At 46.5% G+C, this 22,357-nt stretch overlaps 2 protein-coding genes across 3 annotated transcripts in view; one reads left to right on the forward strand and one right to left on the reverse strand.

Annotated features, from left to right (window-relative positions):
- Positions 1-5,454: 5,454 nt before the first annotated feature.
- Positions 5,455-11,942, reverse strand: LOC121441772 (40S ribosomal protein S7-like). Its single transcript, XM_041643052.1, has 3 exons — positions 11,860-11,942; positions 11,375-11,379; positions 5,455-6,062 (listed from the first exon to the last, which is right to left on the reverse strand). The coding sequence occupies exons 1-3, from the start codon at positions 11,940-11,942 to the stop codon at positions 5,455-5,457; spliced, it is 696 nt and encodes a 231-aa protein (XP_041498986.1).
- A 5,816-nt stretch (positions 11,943-17,758) lies between these two features.
- The window catches only part of LOC121441817 (podoplanin-like), a 31,868-nt gene continuing 27,269 nt past the window's right edge, over positions 17,759-22,357 (forward strand). The window contains exon 1 of one of the 2 annotated variants that reach the window (XM_041643139.1): positions 17,759-18,076. In XM_041643139.1, the coding sequence (XP_041499073.1) occupies positions 18,010-18,076 (67 nt within the window). In that variant the 5' untranslated portion in view covers positions 17,759-18,009. The remainder of the gene's footprint in view (positions 18,077-22,357) is intronic. The other variant, XM_041643138.1, reaches the window with a different exon arrangement.

Here is a 22,357-nt window from a genome sequence, read left to right on the forward strand (position 1 = left end):
AGCTTTGAATGCTTGGGATAGAATTGAAGACGTAGCAAAGAAAATTAAAACATTTATCAAAGTTATGCAGGGCCCAAAAGAAATCTTCACTGATTTCTTGTAAAGATCGACTTCAGCAGTAAATAGAATACCTAATAATTGAATCTCTGGCTTTTGAAAACACTAATGCACAATGCAAAAGGGTAATTAGGTCATTAAAGGCAAGATCAGCACCCTTGGAGAAATGGATCTGAGATACAACCAATACTGAATCTCATAACCATGATGATGCTTGGATAGAAGAGATGATTTCTTGAGGTTTGAAGAAAAATCAAAATGTCAAGTGTTTCAGTTGTGCTAAACAAGGTCACCTAAAAGGGGATTGTAAACAGGGTGTTTCTAGAAACAATATTTTTTTTTCTAAGCACAATCCAAACAGAACTCACCTCTCTTCTGGATTATGTAGAAGATGTGGCAATGGCAGGCATTGGACTAATCAAAATTAAGGAACTATTTTGTTGCTACTAATCTCATAATCTTTTGGTTTTATTTTTACTTTTTAACAGGTTAAGGTACAAATATTATCTCAAAATTTATAAGATTAATATATATATATATTTAAACTTTTTGTCATGATATTAATGATCATATTGAGTACTAACTAATTCTAGGAAAAGGCTTCATCTAGCTTCCTGTACATGATTTCAGGTTTGAGTCTCTATCAGCTAACTAGGAATTCAGTTTTTGTACTCTGGATGGACATAACAAAGTATGGTCCTTTAACATTTTTTAGATCTGCTGCATGTGATATTTAAATGTTTAAGTTTTCTCCAGTGAACCAAGACTGTGCCTAACAGTGAGCTTTGAAGTCTCCAAAAGGAGGATGGGGCCCCACAACGATGATTCCACGAGGACTATGGTAACACCAAGTTGAAAAACACCACCTAAAGATCGGCTTTTGGCTACAAACTGCTCAGGACAATTTCAAGGAGGCTAGCTGAGTGATCCAGCCTCACAGACTACTCTAGCCAGTGCTTGAGATAAGCCCTGCACCTTCCCATTACACAGAGACTGGACAACAAATGATACAGCTACCTCTCCCAGGACTTAACAATTAACCCAATTTTTTTCAGGGTCCTCAAAGATACCATTGCCCCAAAACAGCAGTAAGTAAATTTAAGAACACTATTCCCACATTCCCAAGAGGTAGGGTGGGTGGTTTTTGGTCATTCAGTGAGTTATGGATAATTGCCATTGTTTAGGGTGGTTGATTACAAGCTGTTATCAGTAACAGTTAAAAGTTTTGTTTTGTGTTTTTTAATGATAATGGGACAGTAGCATCAATCTACTTCAGAGAAGATGATGGGCACCAAAGAAACTTCACATGGAATTTACTTTCTTTGTGGCAAAAGTTAGCCATTGGGCAAGAAAGGAGGAAAGGGAAAGCCATTGTATGAAACTATCAAGATGAAACCTAAATTGCAGTGGATGTTAGAAATGCCAGGACCATGGAGTATCTGACACAGGAGAGTTGCAGACACAGTTTGGAGCTAGCCAGGGGAGAAGACCTGGAAGTACAGGGCTGTCTAAGGCCACTGGGTGTTGACTGATTCTTGGTGAATAGACCAGCAAGGCCATTGGTCCTCTTATTCCAAGCCATGTGTGTGGTAGCCTTTGCAGCTGCTGTTTCTCAGCTCTGCTGGTGGTTCTGGTCATGAGATCTGAAGTCTCCTGCCCTTCTACCAGGACCAGGTCTCCTCTTCACATCCCTGCTACTTCAAGGTGATAGGAAAGTCTTTTCTATAAGCAGTTACCTATGTTACTTCAGGGTCTCCTTTGGGACCCTCCATACACTGAGCCACACTACTGCATGCAGGCCATGGTGGGTGTCTCCGTAAGCAGGACACCGGCTTGGATGTTCTTGAGATTTATCTTCTTCCCTGGCCTTGGGCAGCAGCTCCCAGAATCAAGCATCCCACCTCCTCACTTTGTTCTCTTTGTCACCCCTTCCTAAAAGACAGTGCCACATACCACATGTCACATATGGATTCTCTCTAAGCAAAACCCCTATGAGACAAGCTTACCGGGTTTGGCTATTATTGTAAAAAGGATGCTTGGACATTCTCAGTGTGATTTGATTATTTCAGCCTGTTTTATTGCTGAGGATTTTGGAAGCCCATTTTGAAAACCAAATACCTGGTACCAAGTCCTTTCTCTATATAACCTTATGTCCCCAAAACTAATCTTCCCAAAGGAGATACTCTGACTGACTGGGTTTGCAAAATGAGGGTCAATGGGGGAATTTTATTGTTTAGGTAATCTCATGTTTTATCATTACATGGAAGTAAACGGGTGGATACCACTGGCACCTGGTGAACTGATTCCATGGATGTCCCTAAATATCTTATAATGCCCAGGGCATGACTTCATAAAAAGGAATTACCAAGTCCCAACTATCAACAGTGCCAAGGTTCAGAAGCCGGGCTGTGGCTGAGCAGTGGGAACATCCCAGATAAGCCTTTCCAAATCCCGTCATCCGTCAGCAGTCACACAATCGATGTCTGTGGCTCCCTGCTTCTCCACTCAGCTCCTGTGGTCCCCTCCCACCTCTCCTCCAGTGGACCAACCACTCCTCCGCCTGTCCTTCCTGCTTGCTCAGGGATCATTTTGAAAAAAAAAAAAAGAGGGAATGATGGGATAATAGATTTATAATTGTGAGTTACTGCTTTTAGACAAATATATTGGTATCAATTCTTGTATATTGAAACAAAGTTAAATTATATTGACTATTGTATGCATGCATGTTTCTATGTCTGTTTAAAACATTTTTATGTATTGACATATATTGTATTGATATATATTGTATATATTTACCATATTGCAATGTACATTTCTACCTCTGATTAAGATACTTATATAATGTTTGTGTATTGATATATATTTGCCATATTGCAATGTATATTTGTACAGTGTTTATATTTGGAGGTCATTATCCTCATTTGTTACACAGTTGTTTATTGTCTTAGTCTTTAAGTTAGATAAATATTGAGAATTATATAGATAAATAGTCATCTAAGTTTGTCATTTATAATCAGACTAATCAGGTTCTTTAGATATATAGAGATTATACTCAGTATAGATAGATAATCTTCAACCTCTTCAAAGAGCTGTAGAAAATGGCCTTTAATCTAACTCAGAGTTTCGTGATAGTGAGACACAATTGCTCCTGGCAACACCGCTCTATTCCCGAGAGAATGTTGAGCACCAAAGACACTCCACCTGGAGCCTTTCTATTTGGCAGAACTGGCCTTTGGGCAAAGAAATGCCCATACCTCAACCACTGACAGAGATACAGAGCGTGCATCAATGGATAAAACAGGACTGTCATATCCTGCCAAGACAGGGTAAGATAGTTTTGAAAAGTTCCTTGCCTTTAATAATGGTATGTCAGTTATGTTAGACCTTAGCCAAAATTGGTTGACTCAACATTGCAAACGAGACTTTGGGTGATTGCCCAGGTAGTCAGTTGTCTCTGTTAATTGTTGCACATTTTGGATATATCTCGTTTGTTGAGTAGTGTTTATTCCCTTCTCAGATCTTTGACTGAGTTGAAGATTATATAATTGTAGTTACTCTTTACATTATTTGGATTCCTTGAGATAGAATGTTTAGCAAAGCTTTTGTTCTCAATATTGTTTGTTATATTTATTATTTGTTGTTATTGTATGTAGTTGTATTTGGTTTAGTTCTGTCTTATTTAGACAAAAAGGGGAGATGTAGGGATAAGTCACACCCCTTAGGGGGCGTGTTCGCCTCGGGCTAATGTCTGCCTATAAATTTGGCGAGAGTGCTCCCGAGCTGTCTCTTCTGCTTTCCTGGTCTCCGCAGGAACGGTGGTTCTGTAAGTCTATTTCTACATTAAAAATATATATATTTTTACAATCTGTCTACATTCGTTTACGCCGCTACACTCTTTCTCCCTTCTCTTTCTCCTCTCTCTCTCTCTCTCTCTCTCTCTCTCTCTCTCTCTCTTCCTCCCCCTTTTTAATAAACATTTATGGCTATTTTCTGTGTTTATATGTCTGACCCGCTGTGTGCCTGCCCTCCCGCTGGTGAGAAGCTGTAGCCGCTTGCTCGCTTGCTCGGGTGCGGACCCTAGAGCCGGCGCCCGGCACTGCTGGGACCCGCCAGAGTTTGCTGTGGGGCGGGGGGACGCCAGGGATATTTTTTAAGAACAAGACTGCCTATCCTGAAACTCACTTTGTAGATCAGGCTGGCCTCAAACTCAAACATTCCCCTGCCTCTGCCTCCCAAGTTTGGGATTAAAGGTGTGCACCACCACATCTAGCTTGGGTTTTGTTTTGCCTAGAAACCTTTCAAGCAATTTCTAAATGTTACATATCCTCTGCGCACACTTTAAAATCCTTAGAGATGCTTTTGGGCCGTGCAACAAAATGACAAACACAAAGAGAAGATCCTGATCTATGTTCTCTAGATCCTTCAGGAAACATGGAGTTATTCCTTTGGCCACAGATGTGTGAGAGGAGAGGAGTCACATTATAGACAGCAGGGGAATTCACGCTGCTCAAAAAGGAACGCCCGTAAGCGTCACCAGGGCAAACTTGGAGCAGTCTATAGTGTCCACTCAGCACGCTGACGGCGTTGTAAACAAGCACAAACAAAATTCTTGCCAGGAGAATTAATGTGCAGATGGAGCCTGTTAAGGCCTCCAAGAGCCGAGACAGCCTCCATAAACGGAAGGAGAATGATCTGAGAAAAGTGAAGCCAAGGAGAAGGCACCCGAGTTCAGCTGAAGCGCCAGCCTGCTTCTCACGGAGAGGCAGCCTTTGTGACAAGGGAAGAACCCCCGAGCAGCTGGAGCCGTCCTGCGAATTCACGGCTCAGTGCACAAAAACAACCCTTCAGATCTGCAGAACCACAGACTCTGGCGAAGGCAGACACCTGGAATTCCAGTACCGCCTCAGTTAGTAGAGGCAGGAGGAGGGTCGGAAGCTCAAGGTCATCCTCTGCTAGGAGTTAGACTCTGTCTCAAAGATGGACAGGTAGATGAACAGACAGACAGTGAATCGTTCATCACAAGCTTAGTAGCTGCAAAGATGGAGCTCCCAGCCCGGGCATATATCTCAGGTTAGTCAGCTCCAAGTCCTCCTATACAGCAGCAATCCATCACTGGTGTCTGCCGCTGCCTGCTTAGCACAACAAAAGATATGGATATGTCTGTGTGTGTATGTATATGTGTATGCATATAAATGCGGACACTCTAAAATAATCTCTTTCAGATTGCCCTGTGACTCCACATGTGTGCCACGGCACATGAATACAGATAGCAAACAAATAAAGTAATTTTAAAATTTAAAAAACACAGAACTCCTTAAAGGTAGTCCCCAAAGTTAGCAATACATATTAACTGTTATTCTGCTTAGAACATTTTTTTTTTTACGAATGACACTTTATTCAGTCATTTTCAAAATTAACATCCTTGCCCGTGAGCTTCTTATACACACCAGAAAACGTTTCCACCTTGTGCTCCACGTTGTTCTGCTGTGCTTTGTCTAAATGAACCTTTATGAGCCGGCTGCCGTCCAGTTTCACACGGATCCTCTTGCCCACAATCTCACTCAGGAAGACCAAGTCCTCAAGGATGGCATCGTGCACTGCGGTGAGCGTGCGGCTTCTGGGGCGCTTCTGCTTATTTTTCGTACGGCTTTTCCGAGTTGGCTTGGGCAGAATCCTCCTCTGAGCAATGAAGACTACGTGTTTCCCGCTGAACTTTTTCTCCAATTCACGAACCAGCCGGACTTGGATTTTTTGGAAGGATTTCAGCTGAGGAACTGGTACAAAAATTATGATGGCTTTCGGGCCACCGCCAACTTCAATTTCCTTGGCCGCAGTGATGTTGAGCTCCCGCAGCTGCGCCTTGAGATCCGAGTTCATCTCCAGCTCGAGCAGCGCCTGAGAGATGCCGGACTCGAACTCGTCTGGCTTCTCGCCATTGGGCTTGACGATCTTGGCGCTCGAGCTGAATAATGACTTGCCCTTACGGAGTGCCGGCTTGGAAAGAGCTGCTTAGAACATTTTAAGCAGATGCACCCAACATGGGAAAATCTTTCCTAAGACCCATGCACGTAAACTGGTTTGATATCCCCACCCACTTTATACTTTGTTATCCATTTAACCATAGATTTTGTCCAGTGAATCAGTAGGAAACTTCTCTTCCTAACACTCTGCTGGCAAAGCCGTCTTCCTTATCAAGCGAGTCATCAGATCAGACTGTCTTCTTGTCAGTCTGCCTTCGTTTCCTGTCTGACGTGACATGTTGTCACACCTGTCTTGAGACAGCTGACAAGATAGATGGGTTAGGCGGAGCAGCGCTGTGTGCTTGTTCTAGTGTAGAGCCAGGCTGTTCTGCCTGTTGTGTGATGTTTTACACTTTGGACTCTTTTGGGGAGCCCACTGCCCAGCTCCCAAGTAAATGACACACAGAGACGTATTCTTAGTAATGAATGCCCGGCTTTAGCATGGCTTGTTTCTTGCCAGCTTTTCTTATCTTAAATTATCCCAAGTTCCTTTTGCCTCTGGGCTTTTATCTTTCTTTCTTCTGTATGTCTTACTTTCCTTCTTACTCCGTGGCTGGCTGGGTGACTGGGTGACTGACCCCTGATATTCTCCTGTCCTTGTTCTCTTGCTCCTCATTCTCCCTTCTCTCAGGGTTCTCCTCCTATTTATCCTCTCTTCCTGCCAGCCCCACCTATCCTTGCTCCTGCATCGTTATTGGCCAGTCATCTTTTTATTGAGACCACCAGGTGTTTTAGACAGACACAGTAACACAGCTTCACAGAGTTAAACAAATACAGCATAAACCAAAGTTACACACCTGAAAATAATATTCCCCCAAATTCACTCTTTCCTTGCCTCTTGTCATCCTTTCTGCTTTGGCCACCAAGGCACTAGCGGCAGTCATCAGATTCCAGAGCCAAGACACAGAAGAGGAGAAGACACGTAATGGAAATTATAGACACTCTTGCCATTTGCATTGAAAATAGCACAACCGCCGGGTGGTGGTGGTGCACACCTTTAATTCCAGCACTCGAGAGGCAGAGTCAAGCAGGATCTCTGTGAGTTCAAGGCCAGCCTGGTCTACAAGAGCTAGTTCCAGGACAGGCTCCAAAGCTACAGAGAGACCCTATAAGTGCAGCGGGATGGGGAGGAGGAACACAACCACCAGGCCGCAGTGGTACACACCTTTAATCCCAGCACTTGGGAGGCAGAGGCAGGCAGATCTCTGTGATTTCAAGACCAGTCTGGTCTATAAAGTGAGTTCCAGGACAGCCAGGACTGTTTCACAGAGAAACCCTGTCTCAAGAAACAAAATAAAAACCTACAAAAAACAAAACAAATAAAAAGAATAATACAACCTTGGTAAAAATTCCCTGTTTTAAAGCTGAATTTCACACTTAGCAGAGACATCAACTTGCCAAGAAAGACACAACCCACCTCACCCCACTCCCTAAGCCTATAGAGGCTGTCCAAACGCTGTGTTCCATTGCTAACAATGGGCAATTCCTCAGCCCAGGTAAGCTTTAGGGAAATGGAGTTTAGTCAAGGGCTGTATCTAGTGATTACTTTCTTAATGTCAGAATTCCAAGGTGGTACATGATCTGCAAAAAGACAGGGGAATCCAGGGTGTGCTGGTGTGCACATGTGTGTTCAGATAACTGTGTATGTGACTGTGTGCGTGTGTGGTATGTGAGTCTGTGTGTGTGCATGCACACCTGTGTGCTATGTGTGTGATAGGTGTGCATGCCTGTGTATGTGCACACCTATGTGGTAAGTATGTGTGTGTGGAGTATGTGTGCAGCCCTGTGTGTGGTCGCATATGTGGTGTGTGTGCACATCTGTGTGGTATGTGTGTACATGTAGTACCTGCATGTGTGAACACACCTGTGTTGTGAGTGTGTATGTGGTGCCTGTGTGTGTGTGTGGTGTGTGTCTTTCTCTCTGTGTGTGCACACCTGTGTTGTGTTTGCATTGAGTATGTGTTGTGTCTATCTTTCTCTGTGTATACCTGTATGATGAATGTGTGTGTGTCTCTTTCTCTGTGCACACCTGTGTTGTGAATGTGTGTATTGTGTGTCTGTCTCTCTGTCTCTGTGTACACCTGTGTGGCGTGTGTGAATGATGTGCATGTCTGTAGCACGTATGTCTTTGTGTGCATGTTTATGTGTGTTGTATGTGTGATGTCTGTATATGTGCCTGCACATGTGTGTGTGTGTGTATTCGTGTGTGTGTGTGTGTGTTCTAGGCTGTCTTTGTTCTAAAATCGCTCCAGGACTCCATCAAGAGGCCCCGCCCTGACAAGCACATCTGAACTGCCTTCCAAAGGTCCCACCTCTAAATGATACAATTCAACGGTTAATCCTCTCCACACCTCACAGAGGAGATTAATTTTCAATGCAGGAATCCTTTGGGAACAATTTCCAAACCACAGCACACAACAATCTCTCCGATTGTACTTTTGGTGCCCCGAGTGGGATCTGCATGCCCGGAGCAACACTGTGTCCTAGGATCAAGCATATCTGAGGGCTTTGTGTTTCTATAGCAAAGCCCAGAGGTAAAAAAAGCAGAGAAAGGAGAAGTAGATACACGTTCGAAAAGAGAGCCGGTTAGCTGAGACTCTGAAATGGATGCCCTTGACTCTCCCTTCCTGTGAGTCCCTTTAGAGGGTCAGTGCTCCTCTAGGGATTCGGTACCCCTCAGAACAAAGCTGATATCCTCCATTGATGCATTTCTTCAACATATTATTTTCTATTATTTCTGTTATTTTTTATATTATCAATTTTACTTATATTTTCTGTTTCCAACCCCACCATCCGTCTCTTTGAAACACAAGAGGTTCAGAAATGGGAACCTGAAAATCTGGCCTCCGGCACGTCCCGGGAGCCCAGTACATTGCTGCATATACTTCTTATTTATGTAGCACATGCTGACCTTATCCTAGAAATGACTAGATGACCACACTCCCTGCACCGGGAAGGAAAACAGAAAAATCACTTGAATAACATGTCCCAGAAGCCCCCTGGTGCTTTGTGACCATCTCCAGAGAGTACACTGGGGCCGTGCAGAGCAAGAAGAGGCCTGGCTCACTTTAGGGCCTTCAGGCAGCTGGGTAGCAAGGACCCTGCTCACACAAAGCCCTTTTCTCCCAGCTTTATTAACTTCTAAGCCTTTTCCTGTTTGTCTGTCATGGCCAAACCCACCTCTTGGCAGACAGTGAGTCTGAGTATTTGAATTAGATTCCTGAGCAGTGATTAAAACAGACTCGGGCCCTTAACAAAGAGGTTCTAAAACAGCACCAGCAGGGTCCGGGCTATACTGTAGGGCCTTCACTCCAGCCTGTGGGCCTATGACCTGATCTCTGGGCAAGACGTTGGGTGCACCAGGGAGAACAGACCCTCCAGGGTGGGATGCAGTCTGTGATACTGGGACTCAGCTGTCCTTGTGACAACCAGCAAGCCTTCAGTACGCAGTTGCTCCTTCAAGGAGGACAGCCATCCTTGGGGACACAGAGCTGTTGCCACGCTCATTCTCACAAGTCCACTTTCCACCCAGAGAAACAAAGAGGGCACAGGGCTAGGGCTGATGTCCACAAAGCTTCCACCTTTCCAGGAAGCCATGAAGGAAATGGTAGCCCCGGCTGCTGTCCTGCGTGTCCCACATGCCTTCCTAACCTCACAAACACACATGTGTTTACATGTAAACGCCTGAGTCTTCACAGCAAAGACCCGGGAACACGCTGACAGGAGTCTTCCATTTTTTGAGTTCTGCATCGTGACAAACGCCTACCTCCCCAGGGCTTGTCTGTCCTTTCAAACTGGGCTTTGGCTTTGCCTGGCTGTAAACAGCATCATCCCAGCCCAGGAAGGCTGAGGCAAGTGAACCCAAAGTTCCAGACTAAGATGAGATTTTGTCTCAAAGCAAAAACCACAAACTCAATATTCACCATAACAAAGTAAACCCAGCCAGACTCCGATTCCAAACTAGTACAGCGACACTTTTTGTCCAAATCATCAGAGACCTCTGAATTCAATGGGGATTCAGACAAGTTCTCCTTTCAGTTGGGGGAAGGTAGTGTGTAACCAAGAGTTGTTATGACAACAACCTTCAACAGCTGAGGGACTCTTTGCAATTTGGGGGGCCAGTGAGAAGTCAGCCCAGGGCCTAGAGTCTCTAAGATGGGGGTCACTCCCCTTTCTTCAAAGGCTCTGTTCATCTCGCTGACCAGAGCAGCCTGTGTGAAGCCCGTGCAATGTGTCCCGCCTCGAGGATCAAGGGCTTCCTCAGAGCACAGACAGCACAGAGGCCTGTTGATCTGGATTTGAATAATTTCCTCATCATTCCAAGAAGATAGCAAACTCTTTAAATAGATCATAGAAAGACTCCACACAATATTTCTTGTCTTATGACAGCCACGGGGACCCACCTCAATCACCAAAGACTGTTCTCGAAGACTCTGTCACAGGGCGGGAGAAGTAACAGAGTTGGTAGAGGGCTTGTCTAGCAAGCAGGAGGCCCTGCATTTAGTCCCCAGTTCCAGATAAAATGGGGTGTGGTATGGAGTGCTAGTGTTTCCAGAACATGGAAGATGAATAAGGGGCGATCATGAATTCAAGGTTAACCTTGTCCAAATTTGTGAGTTCAAGACTACCCTGGATTACCTGGAACACTGCCTTTCCAAAAGAAAACACACCCTCAAAGCGAATGACTCCTGTGTGTGGATAAAATGACCAACCATGCCTTCCCCACCCATGGGCCCTGCCCCTCGGGAACTGTAAGCCCTTTTCTCTAAATTGCTTCAGGCTATGGTATTTTATCGCAGCCACAGCAGTTAATACAGGCTGTTGGGATGGGCTGATGAATCAGAGGTTTTAGGGTTCTAACTTTTCCTTCTCGAGCAGCTGCAGGAACACCAACCTTCACAAGAATCCATCTTACTCTAGAAAGAAAAGCAAGTCTCATGTCTAAAACAAAAACTTGCTTTTCTTTCTATAGCCTAGACTGGCCTTGAACTTGCTACATAGCCAATGATGACCTTGAACTTCTGATTCTCCTGCCTTCACCTCCCAAACACTGGCTGGATTTACCGGTGTACACTGTAAACCAGCTTCTTAGGTGCTGGGAATCCAATCTGGGGCTTTGTGTTTTCTAGACAGGCACTCTGCCAACCGAGCTGCAGTCTCAGGAACAAGGTCAAGTTGTTATCCCTGGCATCTTACCCAGCTAACGTTTTACCTAACATCTTACCTAGCATTCCTGGGATGGAAACAAAGGCACCGCGAGTAGGACTATGTAGTTTAATGACTGAGCACTACCATACCACAGCTGGAAAAACAAAAAAGGAACTTTAGTCCAGGGTGCCAATGGGAAGGGCACACTGTTAGGGGCAGAGGTCCACCCAAGTAAGGTGTTCTAAATTCAAAAGCCTTGACTAAAGGCTCAGAGGTGGCACTCAATAGGTGATGTGTAAGAAAGATACCAGGGCACTCCTGTGCCCCGCAGCCAGGAGCCTCATCTACATCTAGCCATCAGGAAACATCCCAGACTCCTTCAGCGGGGCGCCCTACAAACATAAGCTAAGGCCTGCCTGTCAGGGCATCCCACAAACACTTAGTCTGCCGTCTTCATCAAGTGCCAAGTTCATGAAAGACAAGGAAAGACTCAGTGTTCTGGAGTCTTCGGAAGACAGGACAGCAGTTATGGACCAGGGGCAAAACAAAAGCATTTTTTAAGTTGTTTAGAAATGGGGTCTTGTTACCCTGAGCAGGCTGATCTCAAATTCTTTGGCTCTAGTGGTCTTCCTACCTCAGCCTCGTGATCCAGCTCGGACTTCGGGTGACCACCACCGTGCCCGGCATGCTGAGGCTCGAATCCAGGATTTTCTCCATGCCAGACAAGTCCTCACTCCCCAATCAAGAGCAGTGTTTTAATATTAAATTTCTTAATTTGATAATCCTGCTGTGGCTATGAAGGAGGTCTCTGATTTTAGGAAATTTGCACTCAAGAATTGAGGACTAGAGGGCGTAATGTCTCTCTGACTCTCCCTGTGACTCAGAACTACACCAGCCCAGTCTACACGTCAGAGCAGACTGCTGAGTCACGAGCGTGTAATAAGGCAGAACAGAAGCAGGTTGCTTAATACAGAGGAAGGGTATATTGGAGTTCTGGATTATCCCTTCAAACTCTTTTTTTTTTGTGGGGATTCTTTTGGTTTATTTGTAGGGGTTGATTTTTAGAGACAGGGTTTCTTTGTTATGCTCAGATCCATGAAGTCCCCCCCCCCCATCAACAAAGCGATTGAGTCCTATATGTAAAAGCAAAGAGCCTCAATTTTATACAAGTTTGCAAACTCACTCTCCCTCCCCACAAGTCCAGCGTATTGGAATAATCAAAGAGCCCCGAGGTCAGTTAGAGTGGGTTTTTATAGTAGTAAAGGTGGGGGTGAGGGATTTCTAAGGTTCAGGATGCCTGATTGGCTGACATTTGTCTAGGGGTGTCCTGGTGAACGTGTGCAGGTGATCCTATCTACAATGGTTGGAATGTTAGGCATTTCCTTTAGATGGTGCTTGGGTAATCTAAATTTATGGTCCTTCCCGCAACCAGGTACTGCTTCAGGGTAAACTACTGAGACTCAGGCCTCCATTAAACTTATCAATGGCGGAGTCCTACTCTGGCAGGTGATAATGATTGGAAGTAAAGAACTTCCTTTGGTGGTCTGTTTCTATTTAGCTTATCATGGCTGACTCCTACACCTGGCTGTTCTAGAACTCACTATATAGACCAGGCTGGCCTCAGATTCAGAGATCCTCCTGCCTCTGCCTTCCTAATGGTGACACTAGGATCACACTGCAGGTATGAGGGTACCACACACACCCAGTTTATGTAGCAATGGTGTTAAAAACCAGGGCTTTGTATAAGTTAAGCAAGCACCTCTCCCTTCAGGCGACAATTCCCCCTTCCCTTTCCCTCTCCTCTCCTTTTCTCCCCTTCCTTCTCCTTCCCCTCTCCTCTCTTCCCCTCCCCTCTCCTCTCCTCTCCTCTCCTCTCCTCTCCTATCTCTTCTCTGCTCTCCTCTCCTCTTCATTTTAGTGCTGAGTACTGAATCCAGGCTTTTATATATCCTAGGCAAGCCAAAACTTTGAAATTGTGAAAGAAAAAAAAAAAAGCTGAGAGGCTGAACATGTAGCTCACCGGAAGAGCATTTGTCTACTATGAGGCCCCAAGTTTAGTCCCTGACACCAAATAAATGAATGAATTAGTTAAGAGATAAATAAATAAATAAAACAAAGGCAAAGAAACCTGAAAAGAGTCTTGTATCAAAATTATCAGCATATATGTATAACAATACACTGATAAAATTCTTTACAACTTTTAATGGTCAGTTTTATCAAATCAGGTCAAAAAACATTCTTCCAATTACAGCCACTATTCACCATATTGTTTTTATTTCTTAAATTTCTTATTATGTATAGTGTGGGAGCCCAAAGAAGTGGATCTATCCCCCCTTGACTAAAGGTCAGAAAGCTCAGACCTATTCTTGCTCCTTCAAGGTTATAACAGGAGGTTTGACCTAAGATGTAGCTACTAACAGAATGTTTTGACCTAGGATGTGGTTACTTGATGCTTTGGTTACTGAGAAGGTAATTGCTTTAGTTGTTCCTTGTATCGTGGTAAAGAAGACTCTTGCCTTCCCCCCCTCTTTGGATTGGGGTGTATAAAGCCTATGAGAAATAAACGCCAGGTGAATCTCGGGATTTACTGGCTGCCCTCCCAACTCTAGCAATGTCTCTAGTCTCTTAATCCTCATGCTTCCCTCCAAGCACAGACCTGGCAGGACTGATGTTGTTGCCTGGATGTGGGATATGACAAATGGCCCTCAACGTGGGTCATATGGCAGTATATTGCCAGCGGGTACGTCTGTGCCCTACATGTGTGCAGTGTCTGCAGACATCAGAAGAGGGCAAGCTGGGTGGTGGGGGTGCACGCCATTAACCCTAGCACTCAAGAGGCAGAGGCAGGAGGCTCTGAGTTTGAGGCCAGCCTGGTCTACTAAGTGAGTTCTAGGACAACCAAGGCGACACAGAGAAACCCTGTTACCTGTCTCAAAAAAAAAAGGAGGAGAAGGAGGAGGAGGAGGAGAAGGAGGAGGAGGAGGAGGAGGAGGAGGAGGAGGAGGAGGAGGAGGAGAAGGAGAAGGAGAAGGAGAAGAAGAAGAAGAAGAAGAAGAAGAAGAAGAAGAAGAAGAAGAAGACGACGTCAGATCTTCCTTGGATCCTCCATCGGATGCTCCTCCTTTGGATACTGGGAACTGAACCTGGGTCCTCCAGAAAAGCAGCAAACGCTCTTCCCTGATGAGCTCCAGTTCCACCGTATTTCTTTTTCTGAAATGCTTAACATGTTCAACATCTTGTTCAATCAGTCCCCTAGATCCACGAGTTCAACTAATCACAGATTAATACTTAGAGAGCTGGACATAGTGGCACACCCCTTTAATCCCTTGGTAAAGGAAACAGGAGTAGGAAACCTCCATGATTTCAGGGCCAGACTGGTCTACTTAGGAAGTTCCAGGCTAGACAGAGCTCTAGTGAGATTGTCTCAATACCTAGGAGTGGGCATTGAACATACACGGGCATTTTCCTCTTCCCCTTTGCCTCTAAACAATACAGCACAGTAGCTATTCATTAACACATAGTATTGGTGTCACATTAGTTATTATGAGTGAAGAAGAAAGAGACTGGGAACTCAATGGGCCCTGGTAGAAACAGCCACCACCAGGCTCAGATCCTAGCTGTATGCAGAGTTCTCGGCAGCGGGAATCAGAATCTCTGCTCGCTAGCATGCAGATTCTGGGGCTCATGTGGCTCCCTGGCTCCTTCCAGAAAACCGAGGTGTGGTGAGTTCACAGCCTCACGTTATTCCTGGTCCAGCTCGAGCCCTAAGAAATGGCCTATTCAGGAGTCACAGAGATGCTTCGTGTCTTGGGGGAGTCAGCTGGAGGAGTTTCAGCCCCAGAACGCTGTGTCTTCCCAGGCACCCTGCAAAAGTTCAGTCAACTGCTCTCCAGACTGGGCAGAGGCCTCAAAGAATGCTTCCAGCGCCAGACCCAACACCAGCCTTCAGCATCTCCCAGGACAAAAGGTCCCATCCCATTTGTGCCATCTTAGCTCCGTCTATTGCATTCAAGACCCAGGATTAAGAATAGGCTTCAGCCCTGATCAGCCACAGAAAAACTGGTCTTCCCTCCCCATTCATTTTCTGTAGGACTCCACACGGTTTGTGGTATGTTGTAAAGAGTGGTTCTCAAAGTGGGACCCCTGGTCTCCTTCTTTTAATGAATGAGGACTTTGGAGTGACCCCAGTGACCCTCGTGTTAGGCAGCCCTCCAGGTGAATCAGCGCTGTGATCCTAGAGGAAGGTTGACTGGAAGAACAGATGAGATTGCAAGGTAAGATTTACAAATGGTGGGGCTGTGGGCGTTATCTCAAGGTGCCTGTCTCTACCTCTTTGTTTCTTTAGTCTCCACACAAGCTGAGTCATTGTCATCACACAAGCTGTGTCCTAAGGGGGAAAGATCCCTGTGGTGCCAAGTTGGATTTATGGCTCTGTATCTCTCTTGGGCATCTTTCTGCCCAGGGCTAAGGTATCTCTACCCTGCTGTTTGCCTTGTTGTGCAATGTAACCCCCTCCCCCACCCTGTCCTTCAGTGACCCTTCTAGGGGCCAGCCACACACCTGATTACTCAGAAGGCCAACATGAAGACCTATTTCAGACCCTTCCAGTTCTCTCCCCGTCCCCGGACCCCCAACAGGATTCTGTTCCCACTTTTGTCCCCTCCTCCATCCTCTACAAGAAGATAGGAGACCGCCTTCTACAACCTAGACACATCCCTAGGACACAGGGAGAGAGGAGCATGGGGTAGATTTCCTGGATCTTTCATCTACTCCTAGAACTCACTCTGTAGACCAGGCTGTCCTCAAACTCACAGTTCTACCTGCCTCTGCCTCGTGCTGGGACTAAAGGTGTGTGCCCCCACCATCTGAGCTGTTAAAATAATCTTGGTTCAGGAAATAAAAGGGCTTCCCTGGCAGCCTTAGGGATTTGGGCTTAGAACATACATGTGAAGGTAGGAGTGAGCCAACTCCACAGAGCTGTCCTCTGATCTCACACACACTTACATGTCATGGGTCACTACACACATCATATACACACATGTGCATACACATGCACACACATACACACACGTACACTAAATAATTTTAAATGTCTTACTCTTGAAGTTCTTAAGATGAAGTCTATGCCAGGCAGTGGTGGCACACGCCTTTAATCCCAGCACTCGGGAGGCAGAGGTAGGCGGATCTCTGTAAGTTCGAGGCCAGCCTGGTCTATGAGAGCTAGTGCCAGGATAAACTATAAAGCTACACAGAGAAACCCTGTCTCAAAAAAAAAAAAAAGTCTATTTAGAACCGGGTCACAGACCAAAGGATGGAAATAGCCCATTTTCACCCTCATTGAAACACTTGGAGGACCTTCATCCTTAAGTTCTGTTTTTAATTTAATTTTATTTTTATATCCTCTCTCTCTCTCTCTCTCTCTCTCTCTCTCTCTCTCTCTGTGTGTGTGTGTATGTGTGTGTGTGTGTGTGTGTGTGTGTGTGTGTGTGTGTGAACTGTCTGGTCAGAAGCATCCTTTGGGGGTCATTTCTTTCCATTCATTATTATGGGTCACCAGGTTTGGGGGCTGAGCCTTCTCAGGGCCCATCTTCAGATGCTTTTGTTGAGTGGAATTTATGGCATCTGGGCGCGGAGTCAAGACCACGTCCCCAACCCTGTTCTTAAATTCCAGTAGGTTAGAAGGGGGATAAAGAAGAAGAGCTCTCTTGCTGATACCCACTCCCTGAGACCAAGGAGAGATTGTTTAAACCAAGAAAGGAAGATTACTGGTTAAATCCTGGGATTAAAATGGATAAACTGGAACCCTTAGTTCCAGGTGAGTGGCCACCCATTAGATGACACAGCTGCTCACGTCTCCAGGGGAAGCCACAATGTCCCCAGTATCAGGAGGGGTCACGTGCTCTGCCTTTCAAAACTGTGTAAGTCACTAGGGCCAAGCACCCTAGCAGGCCAAGCGCCCCAGCCAGACCAGTACCCCTCCTAGACAGGTACCCACAAAGCCAAGTATCACACTGGAAGCCAGTTTTGGGGGACAGGCACCCCACAAGCCACACATCCATGTGCCTTGGATGAGGGCTCAGTTAATTAGCACGAGCTGCCTCTGACTCACCCAAACTACTGCCGTTTTTTTTTTTCCCTAACCCTCACATTCAGTATTTACAAAAAAAATTAAAAATCCAATGTGTGATTCTAAAACCAAGGGATGGGCCACACCGGCTACTGTGCGAGTCTCCCTTTAGCCGAGTAAAAAGGAAAACGTTGGTTTTGTGCTTTCCCCTTTAAAACAGAATAATAAGTACAGTAGAAAAATACATGAAAAATTATAAATCAGAACTGTTTACTGCCTGTGTCCTCTCTTTCTCCGGTGGTGGAACAGTCAAAAGCTTTTTTTTTTTTTTTTTTTTCTTTTTTGGTCTGGGCTGAGCCCCAGTGGCTGAGAGGCCCTGTAACTTTAAACCTGGCCTGAGGTCATCTTGTGATGCTGGCCAAACAGAGTCCGGGGGCGGTCCTAGATCTCTGGGCTGGGACCACCTGACGCCCACCCGCTCCCGCCCCGGGTTGAAGACATAAATGCTGTCTGCGCCGAGAAGTTGCCCGCTGCCAAGTTTGCTGTTCCTGCTGCTGCCGCGAGCCAAGGAAGCCCGGGCACTCTCCGGGACTTTTGCTCACCGCCTTCCAGTCTCCTGCAGAGTTCTTCCCGGCTGGGCCTGTAGTTGCGAAGCTTTTTTTCCGTCTTTTCACAACCACAAAAACCGCTAGCTGCTGAGGCTCCAAAGAGATCAAGATGTGGACGGCGCCAATGTTGTTTTGGGTTTTGGGGAGCGCGTGGTGCTGGCACTTTGCGCAGGGAGGTAAGTGTCCCGGCCTGAGTGGCTACCAACACTTGCTGGGGGTGGGGGGCGGATGAAGGGAGGCGGGGGTTGCCTGGGATCAGAGAGTGCCCTGGAGAAAGCTGGGGCAACTTAGTTGGGGCCAAGTCCCCAGGAACAGTCAGTGGGTGCGGAAGTAGTCCGGATCCACAGGTGGTAGGGGTGCGGAATGTCTCCCGCCTCCCGGGGGCGCGGGGTGGGGGAGGACTAATGTCGTGGAGCGGGAGGGTGATGCCAAGGGAGACTGTACTGGTCCAAAGAGCGGGGTATTAGAGGAATAGTTAATGTCTCTGGAAGAGAGGAATAGGCGGAAGGACAGGTTGGAACCAGGGGTCCCATCCTTGGGGACAGACCTGATGGATGGTAGCCCGGGTGGGAGGCGAAACAACTCGGAGTAGAGGAGGGGAACCGAAGGCCGCTGTCTTTCGAGCAGCCTTGTCTCTGCCTCCTTCCTCTGTTGACTCCAGCGCTGGGAATGGATGGAACCCAGGGCGTCCAGCATCTAAAGCTGTACCTCCTAACCTGGAGCATCGCCGTGAGCATTGAGGAGTAAGTGTGGTTGAGGCCAAGGACTCAGTGGCGTTTGTAAAAGACCAAAGGAGCTTAAATGCGCTAAGTTGGCAAAGTCCTTGCCTTGCAGGCCTGATGCTCTGGGTTCCATCCCCAGCAAGGTGCAAAAACCAGCGTAGCGATGTTCACCTGTTGATCTCAGCGTTGGGGAAACAGAGGCGTTTTCAAGGTCATCCTGGGGGCTACGCAGCGAGTTTGAAAGCAGCCTGGGCTTCAGGAGAGAACCTACCCTGTTTTATTTCTTGCCTTGCGTTTCTAGTTGTGTCTGTTTCCCTGGGGATTCTAAGCTCTAACTTTGATCCCAAACATCACCTGCTCCTCAGCGAGCTAGAGATGGAGCCCTGTCCTTCCCGGGAGGGAAGGAAGTGGTCTGTGTGAGCCGGGTGAGCCTAGCCTCGGCTTCTGTAATTCTCCACAGACAACACCTACCTAGTCTTGGGGAAATTATACAGCAGGCTGCTTCAAAGAGGCGAAGCTGCTCTTTATGGCACTCCGGGCTATTCCTGGCAGGCCTATCTTTGAAACTTCTCCTTGCGCTAGGATGATATATACAGTTCTGTATTTCAGTTCTATTTCTGGTCTGGCGAGACAATGTGTGTAAATGACATGGCGTTACACTCGCCCCAACCACATCCGAGGAAAGCCAGAGGCTGGCTAGCATCCTCTTAGGCAAGGGTAGGCTGCCACTCTCGGAAGCCAGTTCCCAAGGTGCTCCTAAAATGTAGCTGCTGTTCGGTCTTGTCTAGAGTCTTCGTTGTGCTATATTAGAAACTGTACAACTGAAGAAAGAGGCCTGGAAAAGAAAGGGGTGGCCATGTGGCCAGTGCTATGCAGGCTGTTCTGCTGCAAGATTGAAGCCTATAGGGGTTTTGTCTGGGAATAATGAATATGGATGAGCAACACCATTGAGCTGAGGTATTATTGGGGAGCCAGACTGGAGGTGATTGTGGTGTGCTAACTCAATTGTGGTCATGTGCCATGATTTAGTATTAGAATCCAACCCCCTTTGCCATCTCTAAAGTCTTCGTGGATTCTAAAGAGGACTGTTGTCCTCACATCTGGCATCTTCCTCCATTGCCAGGCCTCACCCTCGCTCTGAACATTCATCCAAAGCCTGTACCCGAGGGCCTGTCCGTTAGGCAATTAATTGTTGTAAGATTCTGAAAGTCGCTGCTTGCTGCTAAGCCATGTGTGCTCTTCCGGGACCAGTCCAAACAGGATTAATCATGTGGCAAAGAAATCATCCTGTGATTTCCCTGAAGTTCTTGCCAGTTTGGGGGAGGTGGGGAGCTGGAATCCTCGTGGGTTGCTGAGGGTTTTTGGTGCAGAGACGTTGAAGAAAGCTCCTTCTCTTAAAGATTCTGTGAGGGAAGCTTGGGCTATGGTTCCAAACTGAGTTCAGAAAGAAAAAGCACATTTGAAGCTCCGTGTTCGGCCCCAGAAGGCTGAGTGTCCCCGTAACCAACAGTACCCAACTCAGTTCCCCACTTACTGACTCAGTGCTGGCACAGACAGAGACCCAAATCTTGGCATGAGTGAGGGTGGCCCTGCCTAGTGGGCAGGGTACCACTTCGTTGCGTTCCCATCCCCCACCACATTCTAGGAATGTCACCAGACTACCTCGTTTAATCCCCGACAACTCCTGTAAATTATACACTATTATCTCAGAAGCTGCCAGAACAAAGATTCAAAAGCAAAGTCAAACTCCTCACTACTCCTGAACTAAAAAAAGAATTAAAAAAAAAAAGAGACAGTTGAACTTGACACCAAGGGTGGACTTCACTTTCAGTCCCTTAAACATGAATACAAACTTTCCTAGACTTCTTTCAGTTATGTGTTCCCCACACTGTAATCGGTGCATCAAAATAGATTGCCTTAATCCATCCTGCTCACAGGTGCTAAATACCTCCCAAGAGGGTGCGGCAGGTTGCTGGGTGCAGGAAAGCCGAACGTGTGCTCCGCCGCCCTCGCCAACCAAGAATGAACCTGTGCTCCAGATTGCACTGGCTTATCTGAATTTTTGTCATAGTTCTGGCTTTTGAGAACAGGCATTCCAGGTTACTACTTGTGGAAGTATTTTGGGGGAGGCTCCGAAGGGAGCCAACTCAAATGCCAGTCTTTCCTGGAACCCCACAGAGGATCCCCAGCCCAACCTCCCAGCGCTCAGGGAAACCCTTCTTATCCTGAAACCTCTCACTCAGGGAAGAAACCGATGTGGTTTTGTTAGAGGAGGGTCCATGACTGGAGAGGTTGAGACACTCTCAAAGCTGATGAGGTTGCTCACAGAATTCTCGCGGGGTACACAACAGATTAAGCTCCCTTTGTCTGCAATTCTGAGTACTTTGTCAATAGATGTCTTGAAATGTGTATGTCTGTGTGTGTGTGTGTGTGTGTGTGTGTGTGTGTGTGTGTGTAGGCCAAATCTTCCTCAATGACTCCGCACCCTATTTTAGAGACACTGTCTCATTGAACCTGGGGTTCTCCAATTGCTAGACTGAACAATGGCCCTCGGGAATCTGGTTGCCTCTACCTCCCCAGTGTTGTGGTAACAGATGGACCCTGCTTTTTGTGTGAGTCTGGGGGTTAGAACTCAGATCCTCATGTTCGCGTGGGGAATACTTACTAAATGAGCCATCTCTCCATCCCCTAGAAAGTTCTGGGAAAGGAAAGTGGTCAGGCTTTTCATCCAAGCTCGAATGCAGGATAGAGCCAGGTTGGGAAACAACTGGCATTCTGCCAAGTTCATCCAGGGCAGGAAATGGAGGTGTCTGTTTCCTCCCACGTGTCTAACCACAGCGCCTGGCTGTCCGTCATCCCAGCCCATTCTTGGCCAGCCAGGTGATGGGAAACTCTTGAACATTAACGGAAAGAGTAGAGCAAGGCTAGAGAGACAGCTGGACGGATAAAATGCTTGCTGTGCCAACAAGAGAGCCTTAGTTTGGTTCTCAGAACCATTTTAAAAAGCTGGGCGGTAGCAGGGATTTGTAATCTCGGTGCTAGGAATGCAGAGTCAGCCACATCACCCAGGCTCTCTGGCCAGCCAGTCTAGCCTAATCCACAAACTCCAGGCCAGGGAGACACCCTGCCTCAAAAAAAGATACCTAGAGACTAATACCTGAGATTATCCCTTGACTACAAACACACGCACGCACGCACATGTACCGGTACGTCTGTGTTTATATCTGGTCTCATGTCTTTGTCTCAGAGAACGGTTTGTATTTGGAGGTGAATCTGGTTAAGTTCAGAGGGAGACTTTTGACCTTGGCCAGCTGATCACTTCCTTGGAGAAACAGAAGACAAACATTGTAGACACAAGGCAAAATGGATGCAGTTTCAAAAACAAAAAACATATGCAAAGGATGAAGATGAGCTTGTGATTTCTGTCCAGAGGGTCAGAAACTGGAGAAATGCCTGGAGAGGTATGGGCAGGTCAACCTGCGCCACAGCGGGGCTCTGAGAGCGTCTGTTAAATTGGCAGGGTACAGGGGAATGCCAGTAGTTTGGAGTACAGTTGGAGGCCTGGGAAGCAGGGGTGCAAAATGTGTGAACAATACTGAGGGAGCAGGGTATTTCCCAGAGGCCATCATTGTGTTTTCACCAAGGGGAATAAAAGACAGCAAACAAACAAGGCTGTAAAGCAGAGGGGAGTGCCCCACCCGAGAGAGAAAGGAATTAGTTTGCTTGGGTTCTCTG

Source organism: Microtus oregoni, unplaced genomic scaffold (genome assembly GCF_018167655.1).
Source record: "Microtus oregoni isolate MIOR12 unplaced genomic scaffold, Mior012 000081F_ref0000091, whole genome shotgun sequence".
In the NCBI taxonomy this organism is placed as follows: Eukaryota; Metazoa; Chordata; class Mammalia; order Rodentia; family Cricetidae; genus Microtus; species Microtus oregoni.